This window comes from Mya arenaria, chromosome 12, assembly GCF_026914265.1.
Source record: "Mya arenaria isolate MELC-2E11 chromosome 12, ASM2691426v1".
NCBI classification, from domain to species: Eukaryota; Metazoa; Mollusca; class Bivalvia; order Myida; family Myidae; genus Mya; species Mya arenaria.
The window spans coordinates 61,763,671-61,780,439 of NC_069133.1; the positions used below are offsets into that span (position 1 = coordinate 61,763,671).

The 16,769-nt window shown below is 35.3% G+C and overlaps 2 protein-coding genes across 2 annotated transcripts; both read right to left on the reverse strand.

The window, feature by feature from the left end:
- Positions 1-1,336: 1,336 nt before the first annotated feature.
- LOC128210332 (uncharacterized) lies at positions 1,337-3,546 on the reverse strand. Its single transcript, XM_052914614.1, has 2 exons — positions 2,972-3,546; positions 1,337-2,755 (listed from the first exon to the last, which is right to left on the reverse strand). The coding sequence occupies exons 1-2, from the start codon at positions 3,324-3,326 to the stop codon at positions 1,812-1,814; spliced, it is 1,299 nt and encodes a 432-aa protein (XP_052770574.1). The 5' UTR covers positions 3,327-3,546; the 3' UTR covers positions 1,337-1,811.
- Positions 3,547-10,984: 7,438 nt separating this feature from the next.
- Positions 10,985-15,065, reverse strand: LOC128210333 (microtubule nucleation factor SSNA1-like). Its single transcript, XM_052914615.1, has 3 exons — positions 14,455-15,065; positions 13,453-13,613; positions 10,985-11,427 (listed from the first exon to the last, which is right to left on the reverse strand). Exons 1-3 carry the CDS (start codon positions 14,547-14,549, stop codon positions 11,252-11,254), a joined length of 432 nt encoding a protein of 143 aa, XP_052770575.1. The 5' UTR covers positions 14,550-15,065; the 3' UTR covers positions 10,985-11,251.
- Positions 15,066-16,769: the final 1,704 nt, after the last annotated feature.

Sequence of the window (16,769 nt, forward strand, 5' to 3'; positions counted from 1 at the left end):
AAAAACAAACTTTGGTATGGTTTTATCAAGCTGCATTTTATTTTTAATTCACCTGCCGTTCGTGAAATTATCAAATTTGCCGTTATTTCATTGCGACCATTCTCGTTCACCAGAGTGATGATGCTATGCGTACAGATATCTTGTTATCATTATCAAATATCTGATGAATAAGAATGTTTGCGACAAACATGTTGAGCAATTGATATTAGGATTAACCCGTCAGTGTGGATTTAACAATACATATAGATTCTTCATAGGCACAACATACGTACATCGATATAATAACAACAGAAGTCTCGGTTTTATTGAAATTGTTCGTTTACATTAATGATTCTGATTATAAATGATTTCATAAGAAAAACGATCATACAAGGAAACATCCACCGGTGATATCAAGATGCTGTTACTGGAATCTAGATACAGACTGTGGAGCTGAGTATTCAAAGCGTCAACAGTATGCTAAAGAAAATCCCCACTTATCTAAGAGTTTGTAAAATAGAAGGTTTTGAAGTAAATGCACAAATACAATTCAAAAGCTTCAATGCTCAACAATGATTTCAATGTCGAGCTAATTGCATGTCTAATGATATTAACATGAATGAACTTGATTGTGATTTCGGTTGTTGAAATTATTTAAGAACATTATAATATTAACAGATTATGTTATTTAAAAGATAACGCGGCTGTTTTGGGGTATTAACTAGTGTTGATTTCTCCTTATCTCTTGAAAATTTTAAGCTTTTTATTTGATAATAAAATTTATTCTGATAGATGAACGAAAGGATCAATAATGCAGCCAAACTATTTTAACTTTGTTTAAGAAATAGACTTGATAAGTGCTGTTAATCAAATAATATACGAGGTACAGAACATACGGACATTTAATAACAGACTGGAAAATTGAAATTTGTTTCGGTCGAAACATCGGTTCCTTCGAGATTTTAGCTCGGTCCCAGGCGTCCTCGAGCGTTCGCAGTTTTACTGTTACTATAGACTAGTATGTAAAAAGCCTTTCACACTGCAACGCACGATGTACGTTGGTTACAACATATGCAATATGGGGTTGTAAGATGATAAAGTTAATTTATGGTAAATTTGCATGTTAAGTCAATGTTTTTGCATTTTCTGTTCTGATTCACGTGTCGGGTATTTGAAATATGTACCAATAAATCCGTAAATTGCTAACTTGTACCCAAAGCACTGTGATCTGAACATTGTATTGTTAGTTTGTCAAATACTCATCACGACAGATTTATTTCTACCTTTAAACTTATCCCACTATTTTACTGAGTATTTAAGTTAACACGTAGAAATATCAGGTAAGTTTACGAAGACCTATCATATCATAACTTTATTACAAACAGACATATCGATTTTATTTCAAAGAAATAACAAATAGCAAAACAGTTTTATAATAAAGTCTAACTGAAAACTTAAAAAATAGTTAACAAAAGTAAGCTTATTTAATAATCACATAATCATAGATTGTGTATTGGATAATTTGCCAATAATTTTGTCGCATTCTCTTCCTGTCACTTTACGCCTTATTCGCCCCGAAACTTAACATATGTTCGCCCCGAGACTTGGCGCGTTTTCGCCATTTGCCGCAAAAAGTCGAAAACACGAAATGGCAGAAATCAGTCATTAAATAAATCCAATAGAAGGGTCAACACAATTTGTAGATCAATCTGTTTAAGTAAATCTATTCAGCTAAAAATAACTATTCTACATGTACATGTACTTTCAATTTCACATGCGGCTTAAAACTACATGAGCCAACTTGTGTCAACTTGTCAAATGTAGCAAACACTTTAATTGACAGCCAAACATTTCCTGTATTGCACATGTCGAAAACATGTGCATCCCTCGCCATATTCCTTGACCGGTTTGGCCCATTTCATCCATGTGTTCAGCTCATGATCTTTCTGCATGTATTTATGCAGTTTCGCATTAGCTTTGTCCGTCAAAAGATTAGCCTTTTCGATCTCTATTTCAGATTCCGTCAAACGTTTGTTTCGTTCATCCAGCTCAACTGATTGTTGGTCAAGTTGATCATATAGATCGTAATTCTCCCTCAAAGATTCTTCTAATGCTTCATTGATTTTGCATTGCCTGACTTTAGTTATTTCTGCATGCATTTTCTTCCCTTCTTTGACAGCTTGCTGAATCTTCTCAAAGAGATCTTCCTGTAAGTGCTCACCTTTGTTTTCGGCGTTTTGAATACTCTTACTTATCTCTGCATATATTCTGTCCCATTCTTTAGCGGGCTTTTTCAATGCTTCATTCTGATCTGCATGTATTTGGTCCCCTTCATTTAAGGCTTCTTGCACTTTATCACTCATATCTTTTTTCCATTGTTCGGTTTGTTCCATAAACTTCTCTCTGTTCTTTTCGATTTGTCGACATCTTTTATTCATATCTGATTGTATGCGCTGCAACTTGTATTCATACCTTTTTTCCATTTTTTCAAACATTAAGTTCAGAATTTCTATCTTTGTTTTCTCAACAACGTGTTTATCTTTTGTAACATTGTGCCTGTTAGCTGTGCTGGTGTCTGTTGCACATAGGTCAATGCAAACGCTCTTGAGCCGTTTCAAGCTGTATTTTTCAGCTAGATAGAGATGGTCTAATGCAGACTTGTGGTCAGCATTGTCACTCGAGGATAACAGACTCTGCAGCTTCTGCTCACACAAATCTTTCAGTTTAGTTATTTCGTACTTGTACAGAAACGGCAATATTTTCCGAATTTTCTTTTCTTGAAAAAAGAGAGAAAAATTCAAGTTAATATATCAAGCGGAATAAAAACTGATCGATCAATACTCACTCTTTTTGCGACCATTTAAGGTAAAGTTACTATTTATGGTTTAATAATAAAGTTAACCTGAAAATATCATTCAGTTTATTTTGAAATTAACAAGTTTAATTTTATGTAAACATGCGGATCGTTTGGTGAGTAATAATGAATGCTCACGTGATAGATCGCTGGCCTTTCCCTGGCATAGCAATATATCCAAGGCCGGCTTAACCTCAGAATATTTAAAGTCCTCTATGACTATTCCTATTTCACTCACGTCCTCGAAGTCCATACAGTCTGCGACATCTAGATACTGCATGTCATCTTCCAGTCTTTCAAATCGCCTCTGTTGCCGTTTATGGTCTTTTAATTGCTGTTTAAAAACGCTTGAATGCCGTGATAGCAGTTCGCTCGAAAAATGAAACGGCTTTCCGTCCACTATTATCACAACCTCTTCATCACCATCTTCCTTCACTTTCTCCTTTTCCTCTTTATTTCTTTTCTGGTCCCTGTCGTCCTTTTTATTTGGCATAATGTTAATTACTTGTAACTCACAAATCAAGCAAATGTTAAGAAATATCACTACCCAGTTTTAATACCAACTCAATATTTCAATTGCCTTATCCAATATCTGCATTAAAATTGCAACTGAATGGTGAGTTATATTTTTCAACTTTTATCGATTCAAGAGCTGAATTTTTGTATATAAGACTTTAAACTCTCTATGATCAATATTGTCGAATTACACATACAATAGACCAGCTATACATCTAATATTTGTATAGAAATACAATCGATCATGAATGACAGACACTCGTTTATCAGACAATATCTTGAGCCTGTTTATCCGATCAATATTCTGCACCCATGTACTGTGAAATCATTAATGTTCGTGGGCATGAAATTTCGTGGTTTGCCGAAAAAAAACAATTTCGTGGGTACTTGAATTCTTGGATTTTCATTTTTGAAAAAAATAAATAAGATGCGATCGTCTGCATAATATCCACGCGCTGGCCCGTGACTTCCGTCTTCTTCGTCACTCGGTTTATGACACTCACTAATGTGGTACGACATGCCAATTAGTGCATATACCCATGTCACTTATCGATTTAATTGGGAATAAAGGTTATAAAAGAAGATGTACCCTGATCATAAATACAGATAGGGGAAGCCATTGAATGCCAATTAAGAATTTTGCAAACTGTGAAAACACCGAAAAGGTGCGTATATTGTCACGTTCGGTGCTTAGTAACCTTCAATGTACTAGTAATCGATTAATTATTTCATTTAATAAAAAAATCGAGTACAGACACTCATCACGCACATCTTGTAAACTTGGAGATTTTCATTAACAGCACACGTTTAAATGCTTATAATTGTCATTTGCTGCATAAAACACATTTAATTGATTTGGATCAGTATTTGTTAAAGGCAGTTATAATATACTAACAGAATAATGATCGTAAGTTATACAGTGAGACAGGTTTTAACGCTGTATACTGCGACCTCTGTAAATAATATACTAGAGTATGTACGTAACAAGGCAATTGAAAAAGTGAATAAAGGGTTTATATTTAGTGGGATCTTGAATTCGTGGATCACCCAACCCACGAAAACCACGAACATTAATGCCCCACGAACATTAATGATTTCGCAGTATGCCTTTCTTGTTATTTGTAATATGACACTCCGACGACATTTAAAGATTGATCGCATATTTCGCTTGTGCATGCGGTATCAGCGAGTAAATTCGCTTTAACGACAATTCGATCGCACACCAAGAAAATGCCACCAAATCTTATATCTACATTATTACCTTATATGAAACAATTTTGCGTCTGTTCGTATGAAAAGGTAAATATATTACCTTGTTTTTTTAACACTCATGTACTAAATACAGTCGAACCGCGTTGGCTCGAATTTCTCGTTGGTTCGAACTAGATATTAGGACCGATTTCTTTACACCGAAGCTAAACAATCCCGCTTGGCTCGAATTTTCCGAGGCTCGAGGTAGTTTCGCCGGTTCATGCGAGTTCGAACCAACAGGGTTCGACTGTATTTATTTTTGAATATTGATACCATTAGTTGTCTAGTGATCACCAATAATGTTAATCATATTTCAACCATGTAATAAGAAACATTATATGTTAACGCTACTAAATGTATATGTTTGAATCTCGAATCTTATATTTTCCATACATATTTTGTCATTATTATCTTTTAGAAGGGAAACTACAATTACTGCGCGACAAGTATTTGTAACATTCGTTATCGCCCTTGATGCGTTAAGCAGACATAGGGCCGAATTCAGAACATCCACTCTTACTCACACTCCAACCACATTCCCGTAAGGGACACTCAAGTGTTCACTTGAGTGAAATTAGGGGAGTGACCCTCAAGTGATCTGTTCGTTTTCACACTCATCGCTAACACTCCGCTTCATCAAGTGACCAATACAGTACATATACATGTATATTTTCATGATCATAGCGGATTATCTGTTTGACTATGGTGATGTTTACAGTAAACATATGTTTATTTGCGATTTGAGTACCTTATTGGTAGATATGGCGACAAACAAATGACACCAATTGTTATTCTGAAATTTAACATTTTAAAACTTTTGGTTAATAAAAATAAACGTTTTGGATGGTAAATAACTGTTGCAAAATGCGTTTAAATGCATGTTTTTTGTTGATGATGTTTTAAATATGTAGCCGTTTTCCATAGTATCACATAATTTAAATATGTATTGGTATATAATCTTGCTTTGGTAGTTAGCATAAAGCGGTCTTTGACGTTTGAGAAAATAAGAAAGTTGAAAACACTTAATTAAAAATAGCACATTGATAAAATAAGTGAACGAATCTACCTCTTATGTGGAAATTACACCTCTGAGTGAAAAACAACTTATGGAATGTAGAGGAAATTGGATGAAGATGACGATAATAATAATAATAATAATAATAATAATCATAATATTAATAATAATAATAATAATAATAATAATTATAATAATAATAATAATAATAATAATAAATAATAATAACAATAATTATGTTGTTGTTGTTGATGCTGGTGGTGTTGTTGTTGGTGGTGTTGTTGTTGGTGGTGATGATGATGATGATGTTGATGATGATGATGATGATGATGATGATGATGATGATGATGATGATGATGATGATGATCCAACTGAATAAAAGCTGGAAAATATACATATCATTTATCTGACCACGCTCTGAAATGAAAATGAACATAACGTCTAGCGGCCTATCGGCGTATAGTTAGCGACCTAAAATTGTTGCCTTTCTCAAATCATTTTAAACAAAACAATGATGAATTAAATGTTATATTCATAAATTCACATCCTTTAGGGAGTATCAGTATTTACCCCTTTTGGGAGGCTGCTGGATTGAGTTTTTGGGAATTTTAGGCCACGATGCCGTTAATTACACGCCACTACGCCGCTGGAATGCTTGATTTACTTTTTGAAAAAAAAAATGCTCCAGCGTGACGAATTTTGCATAGAAAAAACATTATTTAAGCATTGTTATAGAGGAAACTCATATAAACATGGTTCGATGTGGGAAAAAAATAAGACAGCTATGATTATGTACGAATAAAAACATTTATTTATCATGTTTTCCGATTAAACGCATGACCAATTACTTTGAAATAGAGAACAAATTTGGACTTCTAGTCCGCCATGTTCACGCCGCTATGCCGCTAGGCTGCTAATTTCGCGTACATTTATCTGCATGTTCTTGCAGCCATCGATGAAACGCAACCATCAAGTTTGCTGGGCGTTCAAGATCATTATGAAACAAAACAAATATATATGAATGGCGCATCCTTTTGAAAATTTGATTCTTATAGAGGGCAACGTTTTTGAAGCATACGTACTTAAATGGATTATCCCCGTCTCTTAAGTATGCTCTGGGAACGAGGATATCCCTTATTTGTTCCAAAATCTGATATATTTCACCTTTTCTACTTGTCATGTACATTTATCTCTCACACTCATTCATTTCGTATTCACAACCAATCCTTGAGGGCGGTTCAAGTGGCCTAGCCGAGCACTCACAAATGTCCCACTCACGCAAAACACTTGAGTCTCACTCACACCTGTGAATACGGATATTCACTCGAAAATATCTCGACCGTTATGTGAATACAGAGGATTAACTCAATGAGTGTGAGTGAGAGTGGTTGTTCTGAATTCGGCCCCTAATGTTATTACTCTCAAGCAACTAATAGTTCTCATTTCGGCAATTAATAATGGTCATTCTTTTGCAACAACATTATTGCAAAATACACACTATTAATTTTCCATCATTAAATTCATAAATAATACCCTTCAAGAAATGTCTGAAGTATTGTTGAGCTTTGTATAAATATCATCGTCATCTGTGAAACTAGCTATACTTTAAATGCGTATTTCGATCGTGTCTCTTTCCTTTAATGTTTTTTCACCTACCATGTACATTTTTTCTCCTTTTTTTAAGGTTTGTTGTTTATTCGACGACTGATTTAGAATTTTTCATTTTTTTAGATAAACTCCGAGTTAAGTCCAATTTTTCAGAAACCCATAAAATTACATTAGGTCATTTGTAAGATATTCGACTGCTTTAGAATTTCTAACGTGTTAACTTTTTGAGAACATTCAAACAATATTTTCAGATTACGTCATGCCAAGGCACACATGTGTGTTTGAAAAATATTGTTTGAATGTTCTCAAGAAGTAAAACGTTTTAAACGACAATACGCACATTTTCGGAAAGCTCATGCATCGGTACAGTCGGTAGGCTAGATCTCTAGTTTAGGAGCGAGTTAATAACGTAGAAATATGCAAATAACTTACCTGATTTGTGATTGTTTGCCCAACTCCATGTATGTACGTTACCATTTGTGTTACAAAATTGTTTACCCACACTGTTGCAAATGCCTTTTCATGAATCCCCCCAGATATCGCTTAGCCAGTGGTCTGACTGCTTGGCCTATAAGGAGGAAAACGAAGGGCATGGGTCACTGCTTGCGAGTAGATGTGATTGAACAGCAATTGCACATTATGAACCTGTTTCAATAAGATATCTCAGCCTGTATAAGAATACTATGGGTTACCGTAAGTTATGAGCAGAATCAACAGGATTAATACTCATACCATATAGTTAATGATCGGGTCAGGCCTGGAAAATTACGATCTGAAGCCTTACGATCGTTATTGAAACGGGACGCAGGAATGGCTGACTGTTGAAAACTTCAAAACCTGCGCTGCAAAAAGGGTCTTATCAAAGGCGTAAAATGAATCTCTTTTTTGATCCAGAACTTTTCTAGTTATCGCCTTCCTGATGATGATATTTTTCATATCTTGGTTGAGGTCATTAAGGACTTTTGTTTGTTTCAGTGTAAGAATGATATATATTCCACCGAGTGAGCACCAAAAGCTATATTACCTGAGTAGCAAAGCCACGAGTGTCATATTTACTTTTGGTGTTCACAGGTCGAAATATATTGCAATCTTATACTGAAACAAAAACAAATTATTTTCATTATATGAAAAAGTATAGTAGTTCTCAGAAAAGTGCGCAATATTGTAAGCGAACGTAACGTCATGTCGGAAATGACGTCATTGATTGTGTGCCCAAACCTGTGTGCGCTGAAGTTTGATTTGGAATTGAGAGCGGGCTAAAATTTCAAAACAGTGAAAACTATCAAAAGGAAAACAGTGAAATACCATTTGAATCCCACTTATAAATCTCTATAGGCCACCGGAAAGAATTTAATAAAATGCCTTCCATCATCCCACAAGTAACAAAGTGAGTTTCCTGTGCATATGATGCACATTCTCTTAGGACAATTGGGGATAATCGAAACCCTTTAAATCCCCTGTAACATCATTCTATTTTTCCTATGCTTAGTTGGTCTTGACTCTCATCTTTCCCATTTACCGTTTGATTGAACATTATGCACGAAGTCAATGTTTCATCCTAAGTCTTTCCTGTGTTGATATTTGTCAATGTGTTGGTGACAGTGTAGAGAATCGAACACATATTTTTGCTATAATGATACTGAAGACCTAATGATATTGATAATCTTATGATATTGATAACTATATATACACACATATATATATATATATATATATATATAATTAATAAAATCAGTGAGTCAGGTTTTCAATTTTTATGATATTTAGAAATTCGTTATACCTTTTCAGTAAATACTGACGGAAATTTATTGACTTTTGAATGTGGCGATGATAAAAATTACCGAAATATATTTCCGTAAGAAAATTAAAAGTTACGCTGTCGATGTAGTAACCATGTGCTGTCAAATATAGCAGTCCACTTGTCTCCTCCAACCAAAACATGTACGAAAAACATAACATTATCCTGTAATACAATGAATCGTAGTTCTGGGTTGAACAAATTAACCTCGAAACAGTGTGAGATCATGTTTAACTTAAATGCTATGAGTATATATATTAAATACTTTTACAATTTGCTTTATATATTATCATTTTTCAAAATATAAAGCATTGATATGTTTTTGAAAGTTTAAAGCTCATTCTTAATAAGTTTTTCTCAATGTTTATATTTGACGCTTATTAATTATAGGATAGGTAGCCGTTTCAGAAAAATATATATTAATGGTTTTGGAGGAGGCATGCAACAAATGCCACGGGCATAAACCGGTGCATGACTTTCACTTAAATATACAACTCCAATGAACACTATTCTAGCAAATATATATGTATAACAAGTCAACTATTATGTTTTTTCGGGCGCAAAACGTACTCGTATCACTACTCGATAGCGCCACCACTACTCGACAGCGCCATCACTACTCGACCGCGCCACCACTACTCGACTGCGCCACCACTTTTCGACAGCGCCACTACTACTCGACCGCGCCACCACTACTCGACCGCGCCGCCACTTCTCGACAACGCCACCACTACTCGACCGCGCCACCACTAATCGACAGTGCCACCAATACTTTCGCCGCCCCTACTCGCGCCACCACTACTCGACCGCGCCGCCACTTCTCGACCGCGCCGCCACTACTCGACTACGCCACCACTTCTTGACAGCGCTACTACTACTCGACCAAGCCACCACTACTCAACAGCGCCACCACTTCTCGACAGCGCCACCACTACTTGACCGCGTCACCACTAATCGACAGTGCCACCACTAATCAACCGCGCCACAACTACTCGACAGTGCCACCACTTTTAATAAGTGCATATTTTCTTTTTTAAGGAGTGCTTATTACTTTTGTTTTGTTCCGGCGTAAGTTCTTTTCATAACAATCATGCATGTGCCAGAATGTCCTAACCTTGTGTGTAAGCAACGAAGTGTACTTGAAATACTAGCAGATCTCAAAATATTCACAAGTTGGATTCGGGAGAAAAGATCCTGGCACCACAATTCGCACAATATTGAAACGAAAACGTAGTCAGCCTGTTCTTACATGGTACCACATTCTCCGATTTTCGAAATGACGTGTCTGTTTCATAAAATGATGAAAAAATAAAACATAAATAACATTCACGTCTGTAGAAGTAAACACAGGGCACCGCTGCACCACGGAAGTGTCTACAGCTCATTTTTTTGCACCACCGTTAAGTGATGGAGCTCTAGTGGCCTCGATCTTGTTGGGCTTTCGTTCAGTGTTGAAGCTGTATGATTAATGCTAGAATTTGTTACATTTCAAGTCAATTAAACACTATTGAAGCTATTTCTCAGATGATCTTCAGCGCAAGTGTTTTAATGTTTAAGCTGTGGGCCACGGGTCTACATTTTTTAGTTCCGCAAATTAAATTCAGGTATTGTCAGATCTACTTTTTGACATGGCATGTTAATGGATATAATGCACAGGGTTTACGAAAGGGGACGTATGGTGTTATGCGATTTAAAATACTGCGAAGGAAAAAATCACATTATAAAAATACGTTCATAATATTGCAACGTTAATTTGAATTTGAAAGTCAATTAATCTTAAATAAATACTGGTGAGGAAACGAGAGGGAATATGTTTTACTTAGTAACAGATAATAACAGATAAAGATAAATAAATATAGATAAAGTGACATTACTTTTAGTGATGACGAGTTCTTTTTACCAAAAATCAACCTTTCATATTTTGAATTAAGCTTTGTAAGGGAACAAATACAAACAATTATGTCATTAACCTAATGTTTATTTACACGTTCTTTTGTTGATTGTACAAAAAACATAAGAGAGAAGAAAAGGAGTGACGAAAACAGGCAATACACCGTAAAAACGTCCTATTTCTTGGATAAAAAACTCATTAAATCGCCGACAACAAACTGGTTATACTGAATTCAAATATATTCGTCAATTCAAATCACGCATCAACTCTCTAATGTCAAAAATGGATATGAAACAATCATGTTTCTTAAGTGAACCAGATTTCGCATCTATGGTGACGTCATCTACGAGGTGTTTCCGATTTCCGGCCAGATTTTCGCTTTCCTCGGTCGGTTTCCTCACTATCTGTGCTCTCTGGTTCCTTGAGGAGCGGTCCTATTTGAGCAGTCACTTTTTTCAGGAAGTGGAGCAGATTTTCACTTCCTGTTGCCATGCTTCTGAACGCTGCTTCAGTCTCTAAAAGTAACACATCTTATTTACGTTTATAATTATGCAGTTAACAAGACGATATAATGATAAGTGAAAAAGTATTTTTTCAAAAATGATTACATTGATGTTATTTATTGTTCAACACTTCCTCATCACCAAACGAGCTATGAAACGTCTTAAATGTTTTTTTTTAAACCAGCATAAATATAGAACGGACATAAGCAAAAAAAATGGTCTGCTTCTTCATCGGACCTCGTGTTTAATGTTGAAATCATAATAAATGTGTTTGATGTGAGACTTTATATACAATGGTCTGCTTCCACAGTAGACCTCATGTGCAATGTCGGACATTGTAAAAAATGGTCTACTTCTACACTATACCTCGTGTGTAATAGACCTCATATGTAATTTCAGACATTGCTAACAATGGTCTGCCTCCACACTAGACCTCGTATGTAATGTCGGACATTGTAAACAATGGTCTACTTCTACACTTGACCTCGTGTGTAATGTCGGACATTGTAAACAATGGTCTTCTTCTACACTAGACCTCGTATGTAATGTCAGACATTGTAAACAATGGTCTGCTTCCACACTAGACCTCGTATGTAATGTCGGACATTGTAAACAATGGTCTACTTCTACACTTGACCTCGTGTGTAATGTCGGACATTGTAAACAATGGTCTTCTTCTACACTAGACCTCGTATGTAATGTCAGACATTGTAAACAATGGTCTACTTCTACACTAGACCTCGTGTGTAATGTCAGACATTGTAAACAATGGTCTACTGCTACACTAGACCTCGTATGTAACGTCAGACATTGTAAACAATGGTCTACTTCTACACTAGACCTCGTGTGTAATGTCGGACACTATAAACAATGGTCTACTTCTACACTTGACCTCATGTGTAATGTCAGACATTGTACACAATGGTCTACTTCTACACTAGACCTCGTGTGTAATGTAAGACATTGTAAACAATGGTCTACTGCTACACTAGACCTCGTATGTAATGTCAGACATTGTAAACAATGGTCTACTTTTACACTAGACCTCGTGTGTAATGTCGGACACTATAGACAATGGTCTATTTCTACACTAGACCTCGTTTGTAATGTCAGACATTGTAAACAATGGCCTTCTTCTACACTAGACCTCGTGTGTAATGTCGGACATTGTTAACAATGGTCTACTTCTACACTAGACCTCGTTTGTAATGTCGGACATTGTAAACAATGGTCTACTTCTACACTAGATCTCGTGTGTAATGTCGGACATTGTAAACAATGGTCTACTTCTACACTAGATCTCGTGTGTAATGTCGGACATTGTAAGCAATGGTCTGCTCCTGTACTGAACCTCGTGTGTAATGTCGGACATTATATACAATAGAATGCTTCTTTACTGAACCTCGTGTGTAATGTCGGACACTGAATACAATGGTCTACTTCTGTACTGAACCTCGTGTGTAATGTCGGACATAAAATACAAAGGTCTGCTTTACTGGACCCTCTGTTTATTGTCGGACATTATATACAATGGTCTGATTCTGTACCGAACCTCGTGTGTAATGTCGGACATTATATAAAATGGTCTGCTTCTACACTGGACCTCGTGTGTAATGTCGGACATGATATACAATGGTCTGCTTCTACACTGGACCTCGTGTGTAATGTCAAACAGTATATACCATGGTCTGCTTCTACACCGGACCTCGTTTGTAATGTCGGACATTATATACAATGGTCTGCTTCTGTACAGAACCACGTGTTTAATGTCGGATACTATATAGATTGGTCTGCCTCTACAATTTACCTCTTGTTTAAAGTCGGACATTACATACAATGTACTTTCTAATACTTTTGCAATTATCTTCACCTGAACTCTTATATCGAGATGACTACACCGGACATAGTTATGTGAACGAAAATTGTTCTTTGTTATTTATGTCCATTCGTGGTACACACATAATTAAAAATGATCAATATAATGTTGCTATGACTGTTTCCATAAATAAATATGTTTAAACTTAAGTTGCTACTGACCTAAAATGGCTTGGTTGATCTGGTTTCTGGCGATCACATGATCACAGATGGCCTCATTCAGGGTCACGAGCTGGTCAGTGAGGCGGCGGAGGTCCACCTGGAGCCGTTCTTTCTCCTGGCCTTCCCGGAGAACCTGCTTATGGAGCACATCACGACGGTACCTGAGAATATGACTATATATAAAGGAGTGTATGATCAAAGCATTGTAATGTTAAACATCTCAATACCAGTGGCGGATGCAAGAGTTAAAATAAGAGGGGGTGTAAATATGAGGGCGCAACCCTTTTGACATGTGCCACTCGCCATAAGAACGAAATGTTTTAAAATGTTTGCAGATGTTTTGAACTTCCAGGATATTTTTTTAAAAATTCAGAAATGATGAATTTTATAGCGTATTTTATTTCTTTGTTTCTCCGACATTGACATAAAAAGTAGACTTGGACGAGTTAAGGGGAGGGGATCGGGGTCCGGGTATGTAATCATATAAAAGCAATATGAGAGAATTACAGAAGTGAGACAATTACTCCTTTCTAAACTGCTGTTGTAAAGCATAATCACAGGAGATGATTGTTAATGCTTATTGTTTGTATATTTCATATTTAACTTAAAATAAAAACTGTTAAATCAACTATTGATGTATCAATTGTTAATAATATTGACAATAATCAGTGCCTAGTACGTAAAACATCTTCAACAAAGTTTGCCCTGTTTTGATCTGTTTTGTATGAAGCTACCGTTCCAAGGCGGTAACTTCTTTAGTTTTTTTTATAAATTTGGATGCATTAGAAGTATCTATATGTTGTTTTGTGGCCTTGTATGTCTCTGGTTTGTCGTCAATATTTATTTTACTTTCTTTTACGTTTGTCACGGTATTACACATTGTATTACACATCAAATTGGCCCAACTCGGACTTTCGATATTATCACATATTGACCAATCTAATAAACCGGTAAAGTAAATACAAACACAACTATACAGAACAAGGTTTCAAGACAACCTACTTCATTTCATCGACACATGTCAGTAGCTCTAGGCTGTACTTCTGTAAGGCAGCATCCGGCTTCATGAGAGTAACTTCCGGTTCGTTTTCCGCCATTTCAACGTTTATGTTTCAATTGAATAATTTAAGCACTAGAAGACATCCTTATTTAAATCCTTTGTTTAATTGTTAAAATTAGTTATACGCAATAATGTCAGTTACTCTGACAGTAGCTTATAGCCATCAACTTAGTAACGGAATCACTAAAACATGCCAAGTTTCCGGCATTTTGAGTCAAAATATTAGCAGTGAATCAACTTTCAATTACGAACAATCTTTTGACAATGACTTCAATTCAATAGAGAGGTGCTTCACGATTGAGGTATTTGCAATAACAATTTGTCTGTTAAAACAATTGAATCAAGGTAAACAGGCGTTCCTTTCCCTTTATTGTCTAATCGATTAAGTCCAATCTTCAATATAAACGTATGCTCTAAAACTCGAAACATGAGAGTTAATTAACACGAACCATTAAATCCATTGTTGAAATCTTACAGAACTAAAATTTCAGATAAATCATCGTGAAACGTTAGAAATATATGCGAGTTTTACTTTACATCACGAAATTAATAACTTGTCATTACAATTAAATCCACCGGATTTTTCTCCGGCACGACCATTGATAAAATCTTGCCAACCGCTCTATCACTTTTGCTTAATAAAACTTTTCACTTTGAGTTATTGTAAGATTTTCCAAACGTATGATTAAGTTCGACTGCTGTATTTAATTCTGAATGATTTAAATGGTAAATAAAAATAAATATATTCAGTTATTTGCATACTGTCACATTTTTAAATGTTTAATCCAAGGATGTATAAGAAGAACCCAATGTTTTATTTCAAAACTTTCATGTTTAAATTGGATAAATCTTTATTGAATTGATCTGTTTTCTGAAATCGGTCGGTCTGAGACTACTAATGATTAATTGCATTGCATTTAAAAACACAATCTCAAGATAATACTCAGTTGCTCAGTTTTACTAGATAGATTTTATCATTTGTTTGCTTCTGACAAACAGTCTTCTTTTATAATTTCACTTCATGTTCTTCAAAACAAACTCCTTTTCCTTTTAGTTTCAATATTTTGAAGTACACGTCTTAAGGGCTGTAATTTGAATACATGAGGAATTTGTGTAAAACTGTTCGATAAAGGGAGATCACTGGTGTCTGTATTAATATTTACGTTTGCGGGTTGTCCACAATTTGATAAAGAGAACCAGTCAAAGTAACGACACTCTGGGTTGGTTCACTTAAATATGCGACTTAAGTAGGATCTTGCCACGTAGCTTAATAGCATTCGGAACCCCTTGACCATTTTCCATCGAAAACAACCTCGGATGTGTGCCTGTACATCAGTAGAAGTAGTTCCTATTTTTTCAAATAATAACTTAAATTTAGTGTGGTGTTTTAACATGCATATTGTATATCTTTGTTTAAATATATTGCCAATGAAGAAAATTTTTGCATAAATTAAGTAAAATCAATAAGTTTAACTGCTAAATTAGAATTACCCCGCGATCTACTTGGTTTAAGCATATTTTATTCAACATATCTATATATCTATATATACATATAATACACGTTAAATATAATTTAAGTATTTGCATTAATATATTAAATCGGATTGAAACGAAAGCATAGCTTATAAAGTTCACCGGGGATGAGCAAAAAAGTCACGTGACCACAAATGCAAACGCCAGTAGTATTTTGGCTCGTTTGATCGTCAATCAAGGTAAGTTTCTTATCGATATTTTTGTTATACGCGAGAGTTCGTTCAAATGACATAGCGCAAAAAAGAATGCATTGTTTTGTCTTTCGATCGGTGTATTGGTCACCATTCATGTCTGCATAGTTTTCGAGAACACTTCGATACAAATTGTGTCCATGAATGCAAACGCACGTAGGTAGTGTTAAAATGTCAAATATTAAGATAAATTGCCACATTTTTTCAATTGTTTTGACTTTCAGTTGTTCAATAATGGTTTTTATTTGTTTTATGAATATTCTGTGCGATGCAATTTGTACAAACAAATGCATTTTCTGAAGAATTTAAATTTGGCAAACGCACGTTGGCATTTTCATAAGGCAAACGCACGTAGTCTACCAAAAATGATAAACGCACGTAGGCATCTTATATAATAATAAAAATGAGTTATCGTATATGTCGAAAGCTTTTAAAACTTTTTATTCTTTTTATATCCATAACTATTGCTGTAAGATGTTTGAATTTATATTTAATTATAATTATGATCATAATGCTTACGGTCATATGCATAA